The following is a 24,848-nucleotide window of genomic DNA, read 5'->3' on the forward strand; positions in this document are numbered from 1 at the left end:
GTAATCAACATGCCATGCAGTCTCCTACTTGATTCAAAAACCAGCAGCGTTAACCTGTGTACAGAGTACTGACAATGACTTCCCAGGCACAAAGACATTTTCTTGATTACATGGCTTAGAGTGTCTTATGCACACGGGTGTATTTTGCCTGCAAAGCATACATAAACACATGCTATTGCATGTGCATGAAATGCAGACCATAATCCATCAGGGATGCTGCATGGTATTATATTATTATAAAAAACGCTCTAAGTTTACAGCTTGCATCGTTCATGATGGTCTCTTAAATGCACATAGGAAAAAAGACAAAAGCTTAAAAAAAGCTACAAACCCAACCCATAATTTAGTTCAATTAACTGTACTATGTAACAAGAAGAGAAACTACTCTTTTGTCAAGGATAAGTAGTAGCAAAATCGCAGCATGATTTCGTAAGATAATGCGAATGAAGTGTTGGGGAGCATACTATTGCAATAGAATTTTAATAGGATGCTGCTCGCTTTCTGTCAGACAATGCGTAACTGAAGACATGATCCAAAAACACACTCACCATTCACATATCAGGCAATTAATTGAAAGGAACCCAGAGAAAGCAAAAGAAAGAGTAGGTAAGGAGTTAGATGTAATTAGTATTAGAATTCTTAAAGGTTTGTTTTTCAGCATAGAAATGTACATTAACACATTTAAGGTTAAGATATTTTTTCTCCTCTCCTAAATTTCCGTATTTTTACTTCTAACTACTCTTGGACTTTGAAGAATCAAACTGGCAAGCAAGAAATGGAAGAACTCCAAACACGTAACTTTGCATTTAAGAAATAACAACTTAAAAACTCCTTTTTAAATATATTAGCAGAATGCTCTTGAAGATATGAACTAGTGATCTGGTCAAGTTGCACTGGAATAACAGAAGAACTGTATGGCTTTGCAAGTATTAAAGATCCTTTTTGGACACACAGACTTTTATCAGGGACACTGTGTTTTAATTATGACACTTGGTACTCATTAACAGCTGTACCAGGACAGGGATCCCTAGCACAGCAATTGTCTATTCTGTACTATTCCAAAAACAGCAGAGGAAATATACTCTGCATTTTACACATTAAAAATTTAAGTGTAAATACAATAAATGCATTTTACAAAGTAACAATTTAAAGTAGTCCAATGAATGTCAGGAACATACTAATTCAAGAGAAGAAACAACTGAGATTGAATGAGAAAGGAGAAGAGGAAACACCCAAAAAAATACTTACTGTAGTTTTCTCGAGGGTCTGGGTGACATTTTTGTAAGAAAATAAAACTGAACACTTTAAACTAAATTCCACTCTATACTAAAATAGAAGCAATTACCAAGTGAGAAGGTCTTGTATGCACCAAGTAAGGGCAGAATCAGAAAAAAAAGCTTATTTACTTATTTTCTTTTTAATGGAGCTTACTGTGATGCCTTGTACTTGGGCAGAGAAGGACCCCGATATGGTTTGAATGAACAAGTGATGGGAAAAAAAAAAAGTCAACTATGAGTACACAGTGTATATATAAAAATGAAGCAAACAGAGATCATGGAATGAGAAGCATTGTATTCTAGAATACAAAGAACTGTATGAAAAAAAATTCTTGAAGGAACTAAGGGCAAAAATTACTATGGCTCAACACTTGTTTGTCTTGACAGGTATAACCTGATAAGAGAGAGAGTTATGGAAACAAGAAAAGTGACGTTGTTAAAAAGGAAAGTAAGACGCAGCATCAGGAAATCTGAACCACTCAAGCATCAACATAGACAAAACAAATTGATGAGAAACAGAGCAGTACATTTGCAGTATAGTACAGAATTGTTATTGTAACATTGAGAAGGAAGGTAGAAACAGAATTTGGTTGTTGTTTTTCTTCAGCAATTGCAGAACTAAAAAGAAATAGCTGAATGAGCATGCAAAGGAAAACCACCCAGCTATAAGCTGTTAAGTTTTAGCACTATTAGTAAACACTTGAAGCATGATCAACAACATCCAGGGGTACACATTTTAAAAGAAAGGAGATCTACTGAATGAAACCAAAACAACAGAAGGCAGAAAAATGAAACTTTTCAAAGAAACTAAAGCTGATCTGAATATACTTCAGATATCTATCTATCTATATATCTCTATATATAGAGATATATATATCAGTGATATATAGATATATATATATATATATATCAGTGATCTAAAGAAATAAAAGCTTTGAGCCTCATCATTTCCTACAGAATAGTATTACCTGGGAAGTACTCGTCTGACTAAGAAAGGATGTACTGAAACAAGATCTAGTTATCAACATAATCAAACTTTTCTCATTAAATATTTGGTGTTTTTTTTTTCCCCCATTAGTTTGTTTTTTTTTTTATTACAACAAAAGCACACACAAAAAAAGAAAACCTCATCATTCTTATATTCATGACAGAATTAAAAAATAACACACTGAATATTGCTCAAGTTTTAAAATAAAATGTACTCTACCTTAGCTTTTCCTTCGAGGGCTCCAGTTCCAGCATAAATTTTACTGACAGAATCCCCATTGACAGACCACATGGATCGGAAAACTTCCTGAAAGCGAGTAACCAGTTGAGGCTTCTCTGCTAATCCTAATACCTCCAGCTGTTTTGTTAGCATCTGCAACAATTGAAGGCAACATTTGCAAGAAGATCTTTGAAATCTTTAAATACTTATTCAAAGGTATAACGTATCTTTTCAGCATATATACACCCCCCAAAAAATCTTTGTTTTTATAAACATAATTCTGAACAAACTGATACCTTGTCATGTTTATAAAGCTGCGCTGTACCTCTAACCTTAGCTTCAGCATTTCATTTTTCTTTTAAAGATAAGTAGCTGTATAGGAAAAGAATTACGTAGTTGACTTGTAAATATTTTTCTTCTAAAAATTCACTAGTTATAAAATGAACTAGTTTTGGTTCTCAAGTCTTTCGACTTAAATTATTTAGAATTAGAACATTCTTTGTTCTCCCCTACAAAAAAAGAGTAATAGAGGTCAATGTGTTTGTTATTAACAAAACGCAACAGGAACGGAGCTCAGTGATGAGTGAAATCATAACGGCTGCTGTCATTCACTTTGTTTTCATGCATAAGTTTTTCTCACAAAGCGCAGTATTCACACTTGCGGTCAATATGCCTAAATTAATTTTCCCACTATCTGTTCTACATTAAATTCATTTATATATACGAACACATTATTTAAGTTGTATTATTTAAATACAGTATTACATTTGGGGATGCAGAAATGGGATATTGTACCTTTCTTGAAATCCTGGTTTATGGAATCAAGTTTACTTACAAAAAAAATAATCAGGTCAGTCTCTATTGTTTATGGCTACCAACGTTAATACAGAAAATAAATACCAAAGATTAAAGCTAATAAAAGAACCTATTTTCAAGAGCTTTTAAAGATCTTTAAAACCGTGAGGTATTTAATGACAAGGAAAAGGAGTCTAAAATGATGAAGGATAAGATTTTGTAGAGATAGTTTTCTGAAGGTTGGGCAGAAATTAACAGAAGTTACAAAAGGAAACTTGCAGAGGAACTTAAGTAGAAATAAATGAGAAAAACTTCAGAAATTGCATACTTCATCTTGTAATTCTAGGTAGTCATCCACAGCTCAGTACTTTATAAGTGAAGAGAATATTGTTTAAAAAACAGCATTTAGGGTAGTCGACTTCTAAAATTAAGCAAGAAGCTGGTAAGGACTTACAATTTTACTTCTTATTAGTTTTTACAACTTTAGCTCTCTCATTTTAGCTGAAATTATAATTTAGCTCTAACAAAGGAAAAGTTTGATTTTTCTGTTTAGGCCAGATATGTCAATCTCAATCCTCAAAAGGCATGATAAACAAAATTCAGAGCTGTGTATCTATGTTTGCTGCATGAGCATTATACTATACTTTCTGTTATGCCATAAAAACTACTGTAATATCATTAAAATACAAGAAGCAACGTTTCACAATGTTTCAAGAGCAAGCCAACTTGCTGAAACACAGCCCTGCAAGAGGACTGAGTCCCACGGTTAATGCCCAACTCCACATTAACCTGCGTGTGGCCAAAGTCTCCACCACAGCACTCTCCCAAGAAAAATTCACGGCACAGTGCTGTGAAAACAAGATGACACAGCACTGGCAGATGCTACCCAGAATCTTATATGCTGAAGAACTTCACCTAACAGAGTAATTGGGAGTGTTTTTGTGTACAACACTACCACCAATTCTGGAATTGCATGCCTAAACCTTAACAGCCAAACTGATAACTAAAAAAAAAAAAAAAAAAAAAAAAAAAAAAAAAGAGCGAAACATTTTTGATAATGCTGCATGACTGCTGTGTAATTACAGCTACTACACAACCACAGCTTCTGCAAACTACTGAGAGCTGGCTGCCCACAGAATTAGAAGAGTATCATGCTCTAAACTGAACGGCAACCTATGACACATTTTAATTCAGCTATCATACAGAACACACAGCTACTTTTACAATCTGATTCCTACAGAAGCACCAGGAGCAACTCTATCTCAAAATCCATGTTATTTTTTCCTACCTCTAAGCCAAAGAAAGCCTGCACGCTGTTTGTTCTATCCAGACAGTCCAAGCAGTTTGTTCTGACAGTACCACTTTGAGATCTGTGCCAAGGACAACGAGAGACAGAGAGAAAACAACTGAAATAACTCATTTAACACACATATCATCAGCAAAAGACAGGGACATCAAGATCTGAACCAGAATAGTAAATCAGGGTACTGTTACTGCATTGTTACTGTCATCTCAAGTACATTTATAAATGCATCAGCAATAGAGGGTTAGCTACAATAACAACAGGGAATTTTGCAACGGTGTTCATTATGCAAAAGTAATTTATTTTCTGCAAATAAAATAAGACTGACTTTATTTTTTCTGCCTTTCTCCTTGCTTTCTTGGTTAAGGTATTACGCAAGACAGAATTTTATTTTCAAAAGAATCCAACTAATATGTTTCACAAGAATTTCAGAGGAAAAAGATAACAAATATGAAAACAAAAGTAAGAACATATTAGGACAATTGTTTGATTTCCTTAATTAAACTGAAAGTAACAGGATTTTTTTTTATAACTAAAGTCAATTTCAACCTCTCTTTGCTTTCTCTTTCCTCCCCAAATAAAAATGATAAATAAACCTCTTCCCTTTAGCTCAACAGATGCTTGAGGTCCTCAGGGTCCCTGAAGTACTGTCTTTCTTTGGAAGAAGCTCATCAATCCATGCTAAAAATCTCTCAGAAGGCTCACGATAGGCAATGTCCATGTTCTTCTCAGCTGGCTATGAGGATTAACTTCTCATGGTTCTCCCAGTGATTCATACTTTGCGTCTTTCAACATTCCTACTACGCGCTTTGTCCAAAGAAGTGAGTAAAGCTTCATCACACTTACTTTACTTGGACATCTACTTTGTTTTTTACTCTACTTGAGGATCTAATCAGAAAAGTGTTGAAAATTTTGAAAAACCTTCTCCAAGATTATTTCATTTCATTACTATCTCTGTGTTTGATTTGAAATAGAAATCATTTTAAGACCAGTATTAAAAGAAAAACTTATATTCTCCAAAGGAGATGGTCCATGAACTCCATGCAATTCTTAAAGTTATCACAAGCCACAGCCTATTTTGCTTTCATTTTGTTATCAGATCATATCAGTTGACTCTCCAGCAAGACCAAGTAGGTCTCGACAAAGGGATGGGAGCATACCATTTTTATGGTATTAAAAAAAAAAAAAAAAAAAAAAAAAAAAGCTTTTAACGCTTCTGGAGAAGCGTTTTGAGGTGTCTGTGGGCCCTAACTGCCCTCCCGCTAAATCTGATCTCATACAGGTCTACTAAACCCTGCCCCTGGGGTATTTAATCCCACAGCCAGGTCAGAACAGAGTGGCACTGTAACCCGCTTCTCCTCTTCCACTGCACTACAAGATGGGAGCCAGGACATTGCAGCATCCCCTTGCTCAACAATTCTCCTCTCACGGAAAACCCCACACAGCAGCTCTGCTCTGGTATTAATTAAAAGGAGGAAGGGTGTGAAGGGGAGAAGAACAGGAATGTTGCCTACTTCTAACCCTACCTCTCTGTTCCTGCTGAGATAAGCACAGCCTTTGCTCTAGGAAAAGGGACAGGGAAATTAGGACAGAAGTACATGTTAGCAGGACTGGGCAGAGCAAAGCAGGGGATGTGCATCCCTGCTACCACAGAGGTACAGACCCCCAGAGTTCTGCTAACAACTATAATTACAGTTACTGCCATGGTAACAGTTTACTGCCCATTGCAAACCTCAACACTTCCACAAGTACTCGAAAGAATTTCTCTCTTTACTAGAAGTTAGAGCTAAAAAGAATTTGGTAAAATTGGAAATGCGTGACTTAAAGCAAACATCAGCTGCTAAAATGTCTCTCCTGGTACCTTTGTCTCCTGTTCCTCAACTAGCTGTACTAGAATAAGCTGTTACTTTGATGTATTTTTATATGAACTGCATAAAGCACAGACTGCTGATCAAAATGAAGTAATACATCTTGTCTTCAGGGTTACTGAACAGCTGCTTGTCCATTTCTACACAAGGACATTTCAATGTATATTTTTGCATGCACCTTGATGTGATGCTTTTGTAATTAGGATTCTCCCAAGTGGCAAAAACTTTCTTTTAAAGCCTCTGGAAATCATCTGTGTTGGATAAAGGTCTTACACTAAGAAGGTATTATGACTCATTACATTTTAAACTTCTACAGCTACTGTGAGTTACTCATTTTGTGGAGAATTAAATCTGTCAATAGGGAAAATCCAGACAAACAAATTTCGAGGAAGATTGTATTGAACATCAACATTCGCAACAAACAGAAAGTGGTATGCTCTATTGCTGAAGGAAATATGAATAACGTTATAGAGGGAAAAACATTCATTCTTTAATCCTTTGTGGGTATACCCATGAAAAAGGACAATTCCCCATTCTCACCAAAATGATGAAAATTAAGTCATACACCAATGTCTCATTTTCCATCAAGACTTTCAGAGCATATTCAGAACAAGACAAAATTTTAATAAAATAAACAACTCATACTTTAGTTGTTGAACATCATCTTGTATACAATTAAAAATATAACAACATAATTACAAATATTTTTCCCTCTTATTTTCTTGCTACAGGGTAACAAGCACCCTAAAAACATAATTTAATTCGAGTAAAGTTACAGAAAACACAAACCTTTTAACTTCTTTTCCATCAAAATAAAAAAATCCGCACTCTAAGAATTTCTGGACTTGAGGTTTAAGCACACTGTGTAGTTTTTCTGCTTTTCCACCTTTAACCATTTGATGATAGTCAAAGTTAACCATTTTGATATCAGCTGAATGTTCAGATGCTTTCAAGTGGCTCTGATATTTTAAACAGAAGAAAAACATAAATATACCAATAAATGAACATAGAACAGCTTAAGCCAAATAAGAGGTTAACTAATAGAACTGCTTTAAAAATATTTATCTATTGCATGCTTTCTGTAATGAAAAGAAGAAAACATTTTTATCATTATAGTTCAGTAAGTCACTCAGAACTGATTAATATTTTGCCTGTGTTTTTTCTTTTTTTTTTTTCTTGCCACAATCAAAGTCAGTTTTTTTGCTTATAATACTAGGGGTAACCAAGACAGTATGCATATGAAAGCTGCTGCTTCTGCTAAAACGCTTCAGCTGGCAAAGAGCTGTTTCAGTGGAAGCCCTTTTAGGCATGGCTGCCAGCAATGAGGACCGACTAAATACTCCATAAACTACAGGGAAAGAAAAAAAAAAAAAAAAAAAAAAAAAGACAAACTTAGATTGCTGTGGAGGGTGGTTTGAGCAAAACTTCCCCAATCGTTCCCTGAAAAATCTTGAAAGTGCCCACAAAATCTTTGTTGGTAGAGCTATAAGCAGTTTTAGGCACTGCTACACAGATGGGAGCAATAATGTCTCCTGCCAGGATAGCTTGGATACATAAAAGGTGCCAGTAAATTGCCTAAAATATTCAACCGTTGTATTACAAAGGGAAAGGGAAAAAGGGGAAGGGAAACAACACACGGCTGCTGACATGTTCTCTGGCTTCAAACAGAGCTTCTCAAATTGTCAGCATTTGCGGACTACAGCGTGACAGTTATTTTTAACCTACCTAGCAGGAATTCATAGAAGTAGCCAGTTACAGCCAATACCTTCTGAACAAATACTCCTATTTAATCAAAAAGCAGCTTTTAGGTTTAAATTGCAAAACTAATTTGTGATATTTTTAAATATCAAAGTAATATACACAGAAATTCCAAGATTTTAAAAAGAAATGCCATGGTATGAAATGCCATGAAGTATCAATTGCCAGCATTACTGTGCTGGCAATTTCCTTTATAAATAGGAAACTTATAAGCATAAAATATGAAAATAACTGAACATCTTTCAATGTTGTCTATGTTTGTTACAATTTTTCAGTAACAAATCTGAAGAGAATAAAAAATAACTTCACATCTAGCTTTTTTTTTTTTTTTTTTTTTTTTTTTTAAATCATTTCATGTTACTTATCTGAAGTGGTATTTTCATGATAAATCCAATTTTAACTCCAAGCAGTAGATGCTGTAGGGGACAGCGCACTTATTTCATTTTTCAATGGTTATGTAAAAGCTTCATAACAAGCACGCAAATTTCAAGGATACGCACGGTGGGAGGATGGTAGTACTTACCTGAAAAGCTTTGCTGAGCATGTGCTCCCCTTCTTTTGCCCCAAGTAAATTTACAATAATTTGCTTGCCATATAAATTTTTAAGAGTTCGGAAATGCCTGTTAATAGAAGAAGAATTCCACATATTTTCTGGCATGCTAAAAATTAACACGAACAGATGGAACCCTGGCTGAGACACTACACAAATGTACTGGCTACTCTAATAATTCCTGCAAGCCTTTTATTACATCACGGCCAAACAAGCCAGTATCACTGGATGACAGCATCTATCAATTGACTGCTGTTTATTTAGGATAACAGTACCAAAAATGTCGTTTAACAAAATACATTTAGTTAAAGCCATAAGGTTATGAAACTGAATTATCATCACAGGAATAAAATTGAAATACAGATTTCACTTTTATAAGGCAGCTGACAAATACAAATTATTCGATGTAAACCTATTACATTTTTTTTCTGAATTTAATAAAGTATTCACATTCTTAAATTTTCTTGAAACTTTTCAACAAAGCACTCAAAGGGGCAAACAAACCTTTAACAACCTGAAAAAGCTGCCCAGGCAGTTCACTGCTTTGCTGAATCATATTATATAGGCAAAGCCTCCTGTTTGAAATAACATATCCATCACACTGATGAATCACTTATTAGTAGCTTGTAAAGCATTAATAAAAAGCCAAGACATCACTTTACCTGTCAAAAGCTGGTGCATTCGCCTCAAAACCCCTTGACATTCTGACACGATGGGATCCCACCTATGACATGAAGATTACATTAAATTATTTGTCTTTACAAATTTGACTAACTCTTCAAAGACCTCTCAATTCTAACTGTGACCTAAAAATTCATTTCATTACCTAAATTAAATCCCCCAAATTTATTCTACTTGCTACACCGTGCATTCTTTTTATTGATTTTTCTTAAGTTCCTCTTATTTTTCTAAAAATAACTTTTTTGATTTAATATATTTAGTCACATCATCTAACTACTTCTTGCTCTGAATAAGGTATGTAAATATTTGAGTGGCTCGACAGCAATGTTCTTATATGTCTAACTTAAGGAACCAACAGTAACTATGAAGAATGAACTTTTTAGAATTTTCCATATAAAAAAAATGTACCACAACAGTAGTTGCTGATACAATCCCTCTTTCAATAAAACTGGGATATAATTATATTGCAGTTACTCTTGATCCATATGACTTCTTCAGAAGGCTCATACTCCAGAACAATTCAAAATAAATGAATCTCTTTGTATGCCCTTAGATAACCTATTTTGAAATGGCAATTTAAATTAAAACTCAATTTCAAAACCAAAACATCTCAAAGTAACGGATGTTGCATCCAATGGATGCAAAACAGCATTCAGAGACTCGAGAGTAGCAGGCTCGGTGTATTAAACAACAGCACCTACTTACTCCCAAAGGACAACCTCATCCTAATTGGTAATCGTGCAGAAGAGCCTAAACTCTACTCTAAGATGCCTAAAAAGACATGAATAATAATTAGAGCCATCTCCTGCTTACCTGCAGGCCTGGCTGTTCCCAAAATAATGGAACAGATCCTCGAATCTGTATGAAAGATGACACTGAATCATCTAAAAATATCACCTGTTGAGGAAAAACAAAGCAAAACAAAACATAGTATCAATAGGCATTAGGGAATGTAAAAAAGTTTTAGTTTTCTTAGCCTTAGCTAAACACACAGAAAATATATTTACACATTGCCTATTCCACGACGTAAGCTGAAATACCAGTTGTCTTCCCCACACTTTTTCCTCTCCCCACTCTAAACAATTCATATAGGAAGTTCTGGAACTTCTGTCCTTCCTGACAAATCCTGATTCGGAAGGGCTAAGCAAATACATCAACATTTTATTAATATCACCTGAATGACTTTTGTACTATGACTTTTAAAAACTTGGTAAGAATTTCCTGTATGTTTTCTGCTTCTTACATCACGAGACCCAGAACAGTTGAAATGTAAATCTGTGCATAGAAAATAACAATGCAGCCTGCTCAGAACACCTGCACAGACCTGGTGCATTAGAATCCGAAATACAGTGGTGTATTGTGTGTAAAGGAAAGAAAACTAAGTAGGATGATATCCCACAGTCATCTAGTGGCATTATCTGCCAGGAAACTTGGACAGAGAAACTGTAATGACAGCGTTCTGACTAAGCTCCTAAAATTGGATGAGTATGGACAGCCCTATCTAGATAAAATCCTGCTGAAGTCACCTAGGCTTTGCAGGAGTCAGTCAAAGATACCTACTCATATGAATACAGTTGCAGGAACAACACCTTGATAACTAGGTTATCATAAGAAATAAGCAAAGAAAGTCCAGCAAAAAATGATTCAATAGCTTTGTGCATTTCTCTATAATAAAGGCAATCAAATGCAGTGGAATTAGAGTAGCTTTAAAGACTACCTTTAGCTGAGCCATATTAAGTAACCATAGGAATGCTTTTATCTTTCACCAACCACCAGATAACGCGTATTTGCCAAAATCTCTTCTGCTGATGTTTACAATTAGCTCAAGCTAAAAGTAGTACACGCTCGCTCACAGCTCAGATTAAGAGCAAGTATGGCCACCTACAGCAGTTCAGCTGATGGGTAGCAACTTCTTAGGCTACTAAAACTCAGATCCATGCATGCCTTGACCTCAAGCTACACTGAAAACCAAGATCATTGAATTATGTAAGCTACTTAGTTTCCTTATTCAGCAGCAAAGGAGCTGTTCCTGTATCTTTGGTTATAGACAACTCACAATCTGTTGAGTTAGGGCAAAAAACTATCCACACGCTTGCTTATATCGAGCTCATCAGACAAGTGAAGGCGCACTGTAACTAACATACCTGCTCTGTTTCAACAAAATTTGCAACGTGACCGTCATCATTAGTTCCCCGAACATTAAACCTGGTCCCAGCTCGTTCACAGCTTAGTCGTGAAATGAGACAAGCCTTTGCCTGCTTGTGAGCTGCATAAATTGTCCTTATCTCCACTCCTCCACACATGAGCCGTAACAACCAGTCATCACAATTCACACCATAGTGCTTCAGATGTAGATGCAGTGATTGGTTCCTATCAGGGAAAAAAAAAAAAAAAAAAAAAAAAAAAGGGAAGGAAATAAAGCACAGTTCAATTTGTTAAGCCAGCTGCTAACTTCTTAGATCTTATGCCGACTACTACAGATTAGTGAAGAAGAATGTATGACAGTTTCATGATATAATTATTATTTAAATATACTTGAAATAGCAAAGGTCCCAAGAGAATTGCTTTGATCACGGCACAATAAGAGTATGGGGTGTAGCCACGAATTGTAATGATCTCAAAAAAAAAAAAAAAAAAAAAAACCAAAAAAACAACACTTACAGCCTCTGCTCTTCACCTCGCAAAAAAAACCAAACAACAGTTCAAGTTAAGTGCTGGTACATTATGTACCCAACTCTAATACCAGTTACTGCTCAAATGAAAGAAAGATCCACGCGATGGGTATACCTGCACATTACATAGTACCCATTACCACTGAAGAAATTAAGTAAGACTCAAGGTTAGGTTTTGTGAGGGTTTTTGTTTGTTTGTTTTACCTCACTCTACTGGGACTTGGCTCTTGATCTTCTTCAATTGTATAAAAAGGAAGTAAAGTTTTCTGTATACCTAAGAAAAGCAAACTCTAGAAAGGGAATTGTTTCATCACTGCCCAGAAAATTCGATCATAATTTCAAATAACGTTTGGCTTAATAGTGGAAGCTATTTACTTTAATTTTAGCCTTTTCATTCTAAGTTTCTAATTAAAAAAATACACCTGCAATTCATCAAACACCTTGGCTGCTTTAAAAACTCATTAATGAAGATCCAAATCAGATGAATGCATTCATTTCACAGAACAGTACACAAACGCATTACAATAGAAGACTGAGAAAGTAAACAATATTCTTGCCTGGAAAATCTGAGACTGGAACTTTTAAACAGAAGAACCCCGAGAGAGCTTACTGAAATGCATAAGCAGAAAACTGTCTATTATTCACTTTTAGTGTTTACATTTCTAGATCTTGAAATCTGGGACACTAAGTCCTCCTCCTGTTGAGACCGATTCTTACAGAAAAAAAAGCCAGGTAACTTAGGAAGTTTTGCAACAGGGGACAAAATGCAAGGCCAATCTGATTTGGATAGGATCAGCAGGTATCATCACCTCAAGCCTTGAAATACTGACCTACCAAGATGGAGCTCAGTCTTCTTCCAGACATAAATACTGGGTTCCCACAATTCCTGTACATCTACGTTAAGATATAAGGCTCTGAAAAGTACAGATTATTTTCTGTCCTAATACACATATTTGGTCTCACATACTAATTGGATCATACTCCTCTATCTGACCAAAACAGTGGCAATGATATGTCAGAAGTGTTCTGGTGTCTTACATGATGAACAGAAGAGGGGGAAGAGGTAGCTTTTCACTTGTTCAAACAACTTACTGCTGAACCTTCAGGACCTTTCCAATAGCTATGGAAAAATACTCCATTTTTAACAAAGGCTGAAAATAAGGGATTAGAATTGGTTCACCTCCCCTAAATGTCAGAACACATCCCTGGTGTTATTTAAGATACTTATTGGCAGAAACAGGAGTATTCTTTTCCTCAAGAATTCTGTGTCAAAAACTTGGCTTTACTGAAAGCTACTCTGTAAAAAAGATAGTAAGTTCAGCAGCCAAGCAATGTGCACTGTAGTGTAACGTACCTACTCTGTTTCAACAAAATCAGTGACAACGCTATTATCCATATAATGAAATTTTTAAACCCCTTCAATTTGTGGAAACACATTTGGAAACTACATATAAATACCACTTGGAAACTACATATAAACTGCACACCATTTTAGAAGCCAGAATGCTCAAAAGATGAAAATTTTCTTTAGGGTTCCATGCCCACACTCATTTAAAGAAACTGACACATCTGATGAAGAATTAAGAGACACCAAAGCTGAAACATACCATCACGACCAACTGTTCAGATCAAAGTATAGTATCAGAAGCAGTAAAAAGTCTGTCTCTTCCAATTAAGAAATTCTAGGTGGCCATGGAAACATTGCATCATTAAGATAAAAGTTATGTCCTTACAATTAGAATAATGTTATTCTAGCTCATCAACATTTGTGAGACAAGGGCATACATTTAAGAGCTGATAAAGACAAGGTTAAAAAACTTGGCACAGGTTAGTCTGCACGGGCATGTGCTGTTATGCATAATGTCTGATAAAACACACTATGAACTCACCAGAAAAACCTGTTGTCAGTGGTGTGCTCTTGCATGCTGCGGTGAGCATTAAGACTAAGATCTAAACTGACACCAGTTGCAGACCATGCAAAATAAAAGTTTCCTGAATTCAGAACTTTGCGCACTTCGGAAATACGATCTTCATCTGATGAATCAATTCGTAATGATACAAATTCGGTGGAAGTAACTCGAAAGACTTCAGAGTCTTGAATCTTTCCCACAGACATGCATCCTGTTACTAGAACCAAGTAATGTAGCAACGTGTCTCCTGTGAAACCAGAAAAGGCAAAGGTAAGAGAACGAATCTTAGTAGACTGTGATGCTGACGTATTTATATTCTTAAATGTGCATAATTTTAGCTCGATTTGGCTGAAAAAAATGAAAACATAATCAACATCAAGAAGCCATTCTCAAGTTCAACAGAATAGAAGGAAACACAAACAGGAGAAACTATGCTGAAAATAACAGGGATTGCAAAAACGGAAGTTATTTTTGTATACTCCCTCATTTCTGGGAATGCTCCAAACTTGCAAGCTACTCTATAAAGTCAAAAAATAAAAAAAGAGCAGAGTTCCTGTTCTGGAGATGCCGTGCTGTGCAGTTTTACAGAAGCAGCACAATTTTCTTTCCCAAATGAAAATTTAAGGTTTTAGATACTTTACTCACCCAGGTTTAATCTTAAAACACCTAGAAGCCCATATGCATCCATTACTTTGGAGTAGGTATTCTTGATTGTATCTTTTTCTGCAGATGCTGAGGAGAGAAAACACAAGATGTTATGATGGTAGAGACTATACATGATGGTAGGAAGAATGAGTCCACTCTAAACTGAAAATCCAGGAGTACAGCTATAGTGCTTACATGAACTTGCCAGAAAGAAATCAGAATGTATAAGCATATGGCTTCTTACAATGGAAAATGAGTATTTGATTTTATTACAGCGTATGGTCATGCTATGTTTTTAGGCAACAAAAAAGGGAAAATCTTGCAAAGTCTCCAAGTGATAGTAAAGGGGAATGCTTGCATTTTTAATGTCACCTCCTAATATAAAAAAGTATTTTAGAAGAAATTAAAGTATATCTACCACTGTTTACCAGGGAGTTAATTTTAGTGTACACTTCAGAACTCAGATTTGCTCTTGAAAAACCAGGGAAACAAGCTTGATGGCAGATCCAGGTGACAGCAATGCCACAGAGCAGAAACAGAATCCGGCCAGCCCTGAGCTTCTGCTCTGGACTGAGATTGCACCTGAAGCACAGGGACCAACAATTCCAGCTGTGCCACTGGTCCATGAGCACAGAGATTTCTGGGTCAACAACGACTAGTGCTTTCTCCCTCCTCAAAAACAGGTAATTTTCACTTTGATGCTGGACTAAGTTTGACATAAATCGTAAATCAAAACGCCTACTGCTCTGTCACTCTGCAGCATTCTGCATCACAGTAGCGGTATTTCCTTCAGAATGGCTAGTGTAAATCTTTCCAGTGAGAATTCCCTAAGCTTAGCACAGTCCTGCCCGTGTATAAGTCTATCCCTTATGTTCAAATGTCTGCCAGTTCTATTCTTAAAGTGGATCGGAGTCTCCAATACAGATGAAACAATTATTTAACCCCAGCCTGAAATCTAAGCTCATTCAAGATGTTATTAGATGCACTTAAAAAACAAACAAACAAACAAAAAAACTATTTATCTGATATACTGTATTCCTGTAACCTAGAACCTAAGAAAGAGAGAATTGTAACAGCGTGATTCTTCCCAAAGTCTTCATTCACAACAAGTGTTAAAACTCCCAGCTAATCTGAATACGTTGTTTACATATAGTCATTTTGTCAGCATCACCGAACCATATTTTGCTTAGCTAGATCACCAATGGGCTGGAAAGAGCACCTTCTAAACTTCAAAGTGTGGTTCTTCCAATCCATTTTTCCAATACACATTTAATGATATTAATACACTCATCTAAACTCAACTTCTGGTGAGCAGAAAATTGCCGTGTTGTTCTTCCACATTTCGAATTATTAATGAAAGATGAGGTTTTGTTTCCATCGAAGAGCTTTTTGCAGGGTTTTTCTTGAGGGTGCCTGGCAACATTTAATGACATCTTAGAACAACAGCCTTTCTGTCTTCTGCGGATTTGTTCTGCATACAACGCCTTTATCCTTCCTAAGCCTTAGTAAATAAATGCCTGAAGTGAATTAAGTAATGTGGGCTTTGCAAATTCAGATCTCACAAAAAAAAAAAAAAAGGCCACTAATAAAGCAGAAAAACATGGCAAAACCAAACAGAAATAGAAAATCTTACTGTAGCCAGTAAATTCCTCTTTCAACCAAGTTCCCAAGCACCAAACAAAAGCACCTAGGTTTCATGTCAAGGTTTGCAGAGACACTACATATAACAGTGTGAACCCTCCCACAGTCTGAGCACCCGTGAAATCTGAAATAATTTTCAATTGGGGATGACTGATACTAGTCAACAGAGCAAACCAACAAACGGTTTTTAAGTAGGTCTCCTTTCCTGAAGAAATTGAGCTAGAAAGAAGGCAGCCCCAAGAAGTACTGACAGCAGAAAAGGGAACAATTAACACTCGTCCAGGGTAAGCTCCACAGCACTGCATCACTTCCCCACCACAGAAGCTCCTGGTGGGACAGGCCACGATGTCAGGCTGTGGCCAGGAGTCAGGACCAGACCTGGTGAGAGCAACCATGCTCAGACACAGCCCCGGGAGGTCCAGGGCCATGGGGACAGGGATTTGCCAAGGCTGGGCTGGGGGCTGGGACATCGGCTTGTCTTGGTGGGCCCAGGGCCAGGCAGATCCAGACAGGGATTATTACTGACTGCCACTGCATGTGGCATTTCCCATTTCTGATCATACCAAAGAAATTTGTGGATTTTCATATCAATCAACACCAAAAGGGTAAGGAACAACCTAAGTGCTCTGGGACCATTCAGATTCTCCCCATGTCTGCTGTATTTAATTGATCCTTCCCTGCCAGAGCAGGAAGCTTCATCAAGACCTGCCACCTCTCACGTCAGTCAGGATGCACACAACATCTTCAGATAAAAGGTGGGTATGCAAAAGCAGCTGAAAATACAAAAATACGCAGCTAACACCTCATCTCTGTAACACCTTTATAGAGTACACACAAAGCCAACTTTCGGTTTCCTCCGTGAACAGCTGAAATTACCAGCTGGGTGAACTGCAGCTTAGAAGTTAAACCACAGCAAGGCTAAGGTAATCCTGGCAGGAGGAGAGGGCATTTCCAAGAACATTTCCTCATTTCCCCTGCAACATTCTTAACGAATGTGAACATCTCTTCATGCAATGGTGGGCTGGCCTGCAGCCAGGAGAGCCCTTTGGATTTTTGATTTACAGGCTCTATACCTTGAAAAAAAGCACAGCTATTATAAATATCCATTCAAAAAAGCATAAACTCCTGCAAATTAATGGACCTACTTCTCTTTCAAAATTTGACTTCTCTATTTATTTATTTTTAAATAACTGGAGGCAAGCAAACACAATTGAGCCTATTTGGAAAAAAAAAAAAAGCTAAACATTTGCTATGAAGTAGAGTTAAAACGCGCAACTTCTAAAGACAGAAATTAGCAACTAGAATGTTTTGGATGAAAGTTAACAGATTTAAATTGCAACGCATGGGGCACTAAACAGTAGACTTAATGCAAGCATGCACGTGTCTATGTATAAAGATGGACAGGAAATATTACGAGGCCATAATCCTCCATTACTTTGCGTGAGCTCAGACAGGAGGCAGAAATTAAAAGCACCTTCAACTTAATCCATTACATTAATAAGATTCAGGTTGATTCATTTCTAAAACAAAGATAATGATTTGCTATTTGGCAGCCCAGAAAAATAAATAAATAAATAAATAAATAAATAAAAAACCACCAACACATTTTTAATGCGGTTTCCAGGTCAAACTGTAATGCATTCCGGTTGAAAGCCAGCAAGCCTCGTTTGTGGTGTCCAGAGAAAAAGAATAAAATAATTTTAAGTCAACGTTGATTAAAAATTAATAGGCCATAGTATTTTTAAATAGTAATGTCTCACTTGTTCCAAGTTAAATCACAAACGTGTATCTGTAATATCACACCTTATCAGTCACCGACTCGCTTAAGAAAGGTGACTGATTAAATTATTTTAGAGGGATTATGTCAGCCCTCTTACTGTTATACAAAGGGAACCCCATTAAAAATCCTGTCTCACAACAGCTTGGTTCAAAACCTAATCTGTTTAATTGCCAGCTAAAAATGAGTGTTACAATTTCTGCAAGAATTATAAAGCTATAATCACATTAAAAGTTATCATTTTGGCTTTCTACAGTTGTTCCCTTCTTGGTGGGTTCACCAGGTGGTATCATGGCTCAGTATGAGCTGGTAGCAATTCCCAGATAGAACATGGGACACATCCCAAAATTACGTATAGCACCTTCAGAGAAAAGGCTACTCTCATCTAAGTTTGAAGAGAGAAAAGATCATGCTACTGCCACTTCCAAATGTTTAAAATCTGAAAAGGTTTTTTTGTTTTGTTTTACAATTTGTTGAGCTTTTAAGATTGGGGTTTTGAAGCTTTTTCTTAAATTAGGACAGTTATGAATTCGGTATTTAAATGAAAACTAACACTTTAATATCACCACATAGGAGAGACATTAAAGACATTAAAGTCAGAGCAGAGTAATCACTTTCATTTATAAGACAACCAACTGAAGAATTTTTTTTTTTTTTTAAAGTTTTGCATCTCTTTTATGTCAACAAAGTATCAAAGATAACTGCAAGACTGCTGATATGCAAAGCTGCCATAATTTCTGCAATTATTGTTTGGAATTAGTAGGATGGTTGTTTTTTCTATTTTATTGGCTAGTTCAAGTTATTAAGTATATTTATTCACCTCAAACATGTTTAAATGTTACTGTAATCTACAGATACCTTAAGACTGAGGGGAGGAACCACCAAATAACAATTCACCTCTACTCAGCAATAAGAAAAAAAAAAAAAGACATTTCTAGATGTTAGCAACCATATTTTAAGTGTAACACACCAAATTAAATGCTGTTTGGAACAAAATAGCAAAGTAAAAGATGAGCAGGTGAAATGAATGGTTGCTTTAAAAGTCTGTCTCAACACTGCAAACATACTATTGGTTACTTCATAAAACGTATCTTTTTAACTAACAATACTGATGATGGGAAAAAAACAAAAATAAATTAAAGCTGCCCTACGTAACAGCCTACAAGCACTTTTTTCATTGCTTTCTGACCCAAGCACAAGTTTTTCACTGAAAACAAAAATCTATACTATTAATAACATACAAAGCTTTCTTCCCCTAATACTGATTTGATTAAGTTATTTTACCACATGAATTTATGAGTACCGACTTTTTGCATGTACAAGTCAGTTCTATGCAGATTAATTTGTAATATAATTTACAATCACAACATTTTCAATTTAAATACATGCTAGCATACAGCAAGGCTACCAAATTATCTCAAATGTAGAGATGTTTATTAGTTTTTCTAAATGACGTCTGAGTAATTCCAGTATGCAAACTAACCTTCTTAACAGACATTTAATTAGCAAGAACTATGATTCAACGGATGCCTAGTAGGGAAAAAGCCAAGCCTTTTACTATCACTCCTGTGCTAACACAAAAGTCTACTGAGCTGAGAAAGGAATATTCAGGCAGATAGTTATTTGTTCCCAGTAAAATCCCATCTTAAAATCATGCACAGGGCTGTGGTACAGCTACAGAATGGCCTTCACAAGTGCTGTGAAGCTAGCCTACCTGAAAAGCAAAGAGCTTTCAGGCTCTCTTGTAAGCAACCTTCTTCCTAATATTTCCAGAGCTGTAGACCAAATTTTCATAGCTCCATTATGCCACTCAAACAGGTCATAGTCCTCTCGGGCAAAGGTTACTACCTCCAAAAATCTCCCAGGAAGATTTTTACAGTAAGGACTTCCTGAACTTATCACAGTGTGCTAGGCTAACACATGTTGTCTTTGTCAAATGACGTGATTTTGTTAGAAATGCCTGGAAAGCAATGAGCTGAGCACCTTCCCAGCAGATTTGAAAGGACGGTAAATTCAGGAGGAATTCCGCGAATGGCAGCTGATGACAGGAGGACAGATGACAACCTCCTCCACCAGCGCAGCTACACTCAGCATCCACCGTAGCTGGTGCTTCCCTGAGGCTTCCAAAATGTCTTGAGATACTGTTTAACGGGTAGGTGTAGCCCAGAAGATGACAGTCAAAACAGTAGTGAGCACGGTGGGGTGAATTTGCTATTTGCTCCATCCATCCCAGCCCCTTCACATTGGTATAAAAGACTGGCTTCAGATGAATAAAATATTGTATCACAGTGCATTCAAAAATTGTTCCTACCACAGCCTGTATTTAACCTGTTTCTGTAACACAGACACTCCTTCCAGAGGATAAATTACTGCTTGAAAAGTTGTAAGTTTTATTATTACTATATATATACATAAACACATTTATGTGTGCACAAATATAAATCAGGGAAATATCTGTATTTTGCTTATTTCGTAGGATCCCATTACAAAAAGCAGCATGTAGAAATTTCTTTTGATATATTCTCCTTCCCTAATTAAGGGGATGCGAGTCCACTCAAAATGCGGCATAAACATTATTTTTGGAAATAAATAAAAGAGGAGAAAAACATCACAGTAGCAGGTTGTGAGTATGCAGAGCGTCACCCTCCTTCAAGATTACATACATATATGTGGTGCTCATATGCTTGTTTTCTGGGTGTCTAAGTTTGCTAAAGCACCGTATCAGCTCCAAGCCTCCTGCGAAATGATTATATGCTATATCTGTCCGCAGGAGCAGATGGGGTATCTGTTATTTCCTCCGCCCCAGCGATGCAGCATCAGAATTTTCTTTTTAGAAGAATGTATTTACTTCGAAATGGAGCGTGAATGAGTGATGGCGTTGCTAAACAGGACTCCGAATACCGGGATGTCTGCTGCACACGTAGGTTATTACAGCTCTTAATTTATCCAGCTCTACAGAAAGCTCAGGGTGGGCACGCTGCCTCTTCCTGTTCACACCTGCTCTCTTGTCAGCTTTGCAGAAGACTGAAGTCCAAGGACGCGCACGAAGCTCCAGCTCTGTCTCCACTCCGGGGCGCAGTATTTTCCCAAACGACAGAACATTCTCCTCTACTCATCACAGGCGACAGGAGTAAAAACAGCTTCCCACTCGTTTCGTTATGACTCACCAGAGAGGCACAGGGAGAGAGAACATCTTCCTGCTCGGTCAATGAAATCTTTGAAGGGAAGGTATCTCATTAAAGGCCCCCTATTTCAGAGAATAAATATACCGCCTGTTTTATATGTCAAATAATAATAATAAAAAAAGATCCGTGACATCCTCCAACTAAACTCTACACAAAGAAGCAGTCAAGCTGCTGACATTTAAAACCAAATGTCTCACAAGGCCTTGAGAAGCAAGTTGGCAGCATCCCTTCAGACTTCAACACCCTGGGCTAACCCAATACTAGGAACTAGGAGCTGAAAAAAGAAGTATTTCATGTTTTTATGTAAGGCAAGTGAAGCATTTCTCAGATGTGTTGGTCACCGTAACGCTAACTAATCCGTGTCACAAGCAGCGCACAGAACGCTTCCAGCAGAGGCATGGCTTGGACTGCTTCCACGTTAAGACTGAATGATTATGCAACGATAACCCTCTGCAAACTGCCCTTTCCACACTCTTCTTTCTTCCATCCCACTTTGCTGACTTGAACAACACATTCAGCACAAATACAACACGCACTGCAAAAAACACACAACATAGGAATCGTACAGCATTTCATACAGGGGCCTAATGAAACCCTCTGAATTATCCTGCAGTGCTTCACCGAATGTAGAGAGGATGAAGGTTAATACCATTATCTTTCCCTCAGCAAAATGCCAGATGCACTTCCTTTAAGATGACATTTAAAGGATCAGGAAGCTTTTGTTCCTTTCTCTCAGTCCAGTTCAAGCAGATCTCTCTGTGTGCACACTGCACAAGGCGTGGTTCACCAAGGCTCTCAGAGCCGAGCCACACGATTCACCTCCACTACCGATGTATTTCACTAGGTTGCACCTATGTCACATATTCTACATGCAGACTGCAACTATGATCAGGCATAAGACAACTTATCTTTAATATTTATTAAAATCTTTGGAAAAATGTCTGACAGCTTAAGATTGGTCTCGTTAGTTTTTAGACCCTGAGAACTTGCCCCCCCCTCAACAAAAAGGTTTTTACCAGTTTGCAGTGATGTTGCTCTGCATTTATACACACCTGATCTGACCATTTTTCCATCTACTTATGCAGAATGCAAAGAAGATCTTGGGGAACTTCCCAAAGGACCAGTCTTCCATTAACTTTGGCTTTGAATTTAGGTTTCACAGAATCATTAGAAACATTAAGGTTGGGAAAGACCTTGAAGATCATCTGGCCAACCATCCCCCTACCACCACGTTTGTACCAACACCCAGAAGTTTGTGGGGCTACAGACTAGGTTCTTCTGACTAGATTCTGTGGCACGACTAAAGCAATGGAGTAGTACTTTACAAACCACAACCAAGCACCAATAACTGTACTCCTTTAAATATGCACTAAAAAGAATAGGTACCATAAGCAAACAGCAAGCAAAATAAAAGGAAAAAAAAAATCTGAAAAAGGGAACTCTAGCTCCTTTCTGCTATCTAGCATACAATTATGACCTTTCAACCATTAAAAAAATCATTATTCAGTAAAGAGTTTAAGTGAGAAAAAAAAAAAGGAACTAAAACTACCACAGTATTGGAAAAATAAGCCCATTGACCAGATAGAAAGAGTAAGCAGTTTCCAAGCTAAGGTTACTGAAAACAGTATTCAGAGCAACTACTTATAGCTAGGCACGAACATTTACCATGTTGCAACCTACCAATCAAAATACCAAGGACAAACCAGAACCCAAGAGGAGAGAGGCTTTTGAAATTCATTTGGGTTTTAATTTCTCCATCCGATAACGATGCAAGGCACAGGAAGGGGCAGGAACTTCAGTAGGGATTTAGATTTTGAAATTTTAGAGAGGAAAGTCTACTGATCGTACCTGCACTGTATCACAGCACAATAAATTATTAACTCTGTATTTTTTGAGCATAACTTTCATGAATAAACTTTTACTACATTCCTCCTTAGGTAGCTTAAGCACGCGCAGTAATTACTAAATACGTGCTAAAATAAATGTTTTCCACAAATCTTCAAAAACATTTTGCCCTTGTTTTACTGACTTCTCTAAACCTGTTCGGACACTTATTTCCAACCTGATCTGCACAATGCCATTCAAACACTGCTGGCAAACCCAACTTCAATACTAAGAAGGAACCGCATCAGATAAAAACAGTTCTCAAAAAATGGGAGAAAAGCACGTATTGTTTCTCACCTAGATAATCACAGAATTTCTAGGCTGGAAGAGACCTCAAGACCATCGAGTCCAACCTCTGACCTAACACAAATAAGTCCTCCACTAAACCAACTAAGCTCTACATCTAAACATCTTTTAAAGACCTCCAGGCATGGTGACTCCACCACTTCCCTGGACAGCCCCTTCCGATGCCTAACAACCCTTTCGGTAAAGAAGGTCCTCCGAACATCTGACCTAAAACTCCCCTGGCGCAAATCATACAAGTTCATTTCAGCTGTAATGTCAACCACCCTAGCACGTCCCATTGCTAGGGCTCTAGCAGTTAATGGCAGCTTGTTCAAATCACACAGTAACTAAGATGCTGATGAAGACATATGCCTGAAAGCAACTTGCTCATGAGGCCTGTCCAGCAGAGATGACTGGCCCAACTTCTAAGCACCTAACAGGACACAGGGACAGTCAGGTGCCTCAGAGTGAGACAATGCCACAGACAAGGAGCACACCCAGTAACAGGAGAACCAACTGCAAAAACCAAAGAAAGGAAACACATCTCAAACCCCACTCATCTTTGGGGCTCTCACTTCTAGCCTTGAGTCTTGTTGCAGTAGGGAACGTGCCCCTCTCAGCCCACTCCGTCCTCTCGGAGCCAGAGCACCCTCCTGAGCAGCACCGCTCTTTGAGCCCTCTCATGCTGCAGGCAATGAATCAAGGCTCCCATTTTCTGAGCAGCTGCTCAGAATAGCTAGGCTACAAAACCATAAGCAGGCACCAGGATTAACTCATCAAAAACTTACCTATCTTCAAAAGAAGTACATCCACAGTATGCAAGCTTTCTGTAAAGATCTAAAACAAGCCTAGAAACCCGCTGCAACCAGGTGCTCAGGTTTACGTGCTGAAGAATACAAACTGAACTACGTTTTTAAGCCATATCTGTAGACTTCAAGGATCTTTCCTGCACTTCTCGTTTTAGTGTCCTTGCTCAACTATGACTTTAAAACAAAAATGATTTAATACAAGCATTCTATATATCACTAAAAATATGTAAAAATGACTTTGCAAGACACCTTGCTCCAAATACTTACTTATTTTATTACTAGATGAACTAACACACACACAGTATGGCTACAGATTAGAAATACAAGGACTAAATAAAGCTAAAAATCAAAAAGCCATCAAAAAGTCACGATACAAACTGAGATAAACAAATTAAGACGATGTATCACTTAAAAATATAGAACTTTTTAATACAAAATATGACATATAGATTTAGCTTCTTAATGAGTCATCATGTATTCAAAAGCAGAAGACAGCTCAGAACCAAAGATAAGCAGATGTTGTTAAATGTTATTAGAAGAAAATTTAGAATACGTGAGAGTGCATATTCACAATGAAACCTTTTTAAATGTGTAAAATTCC

At 37.1% G+C, this 24,848-nt stretch overlaps 1 protein-coding gene across 6 annotated transcripts in view; it reads right to left on the bottom strand.

Annotated features, from left to right (window-relative positions):
• The window catches only part of SYNJ1 (synaptojanin 1), a 63,540-nt gene that overhangs the window by 37,442 nt on the left and 1,250 nt on the right, over nt 1-24,848 (bottom strand). For 4 of the 6 annotated variants that reach the window (XM_084303738.1, XM_084303737.1, XM_084303736.1 and 1 more), the window contains exons 3-11: nt 14,667-14,753; nt 14,001-14,268; nt 11,584-11,809; nt 10,253-10,336; nt 9,421-9,482; nt 8,732-8,828; nt 7,240-7,409; nt 4,568-4,649; nt 2,485-2,637 (exon numbers count right to left, since the gene is read on the bottom strand). In XM_084303738.1, the coding sequence (XP_084159864.1) occupies nt 2,485-2,637; nt 4,568-4,649; nt 7,240-7,409; nt 8,732-8,828; nt 9,421-9,482; nt 10,253-10,336; nt 11,584-11,809; nt 14,001-14,268; nt 14,667-14,753 (1,229 nt within the window). Of the gene's footprint in view, nt 1-2,484; nt 2,638-4,567; nt 4,650-7,239; nt 7,410-8,731; nt 8,829-9,420; nt 9,483-10,252; nt 10,337-11,583; nt 11,810-14,000; nt 14,269-14,666; nt 14,754-21,251; nt 21,332-24,848 lie in introns of those variants that run through there. The other 2 variants (XM_084303739.1, XM_084303740.1) reach the window with 2 other exon arrangements.

The sequence above is a fragment of the Netta rufina genome (assembly GCF_964035555.1).
Source record: "Netta rufina genome assembly, chromosome: 1".
Classification (NCBI taxonomy): domain Eukaryota; kingdom Metazoa; phylum Chordata; class Aves; order Anseriformes; family Anatidae; genus Netta; species Netta rufina.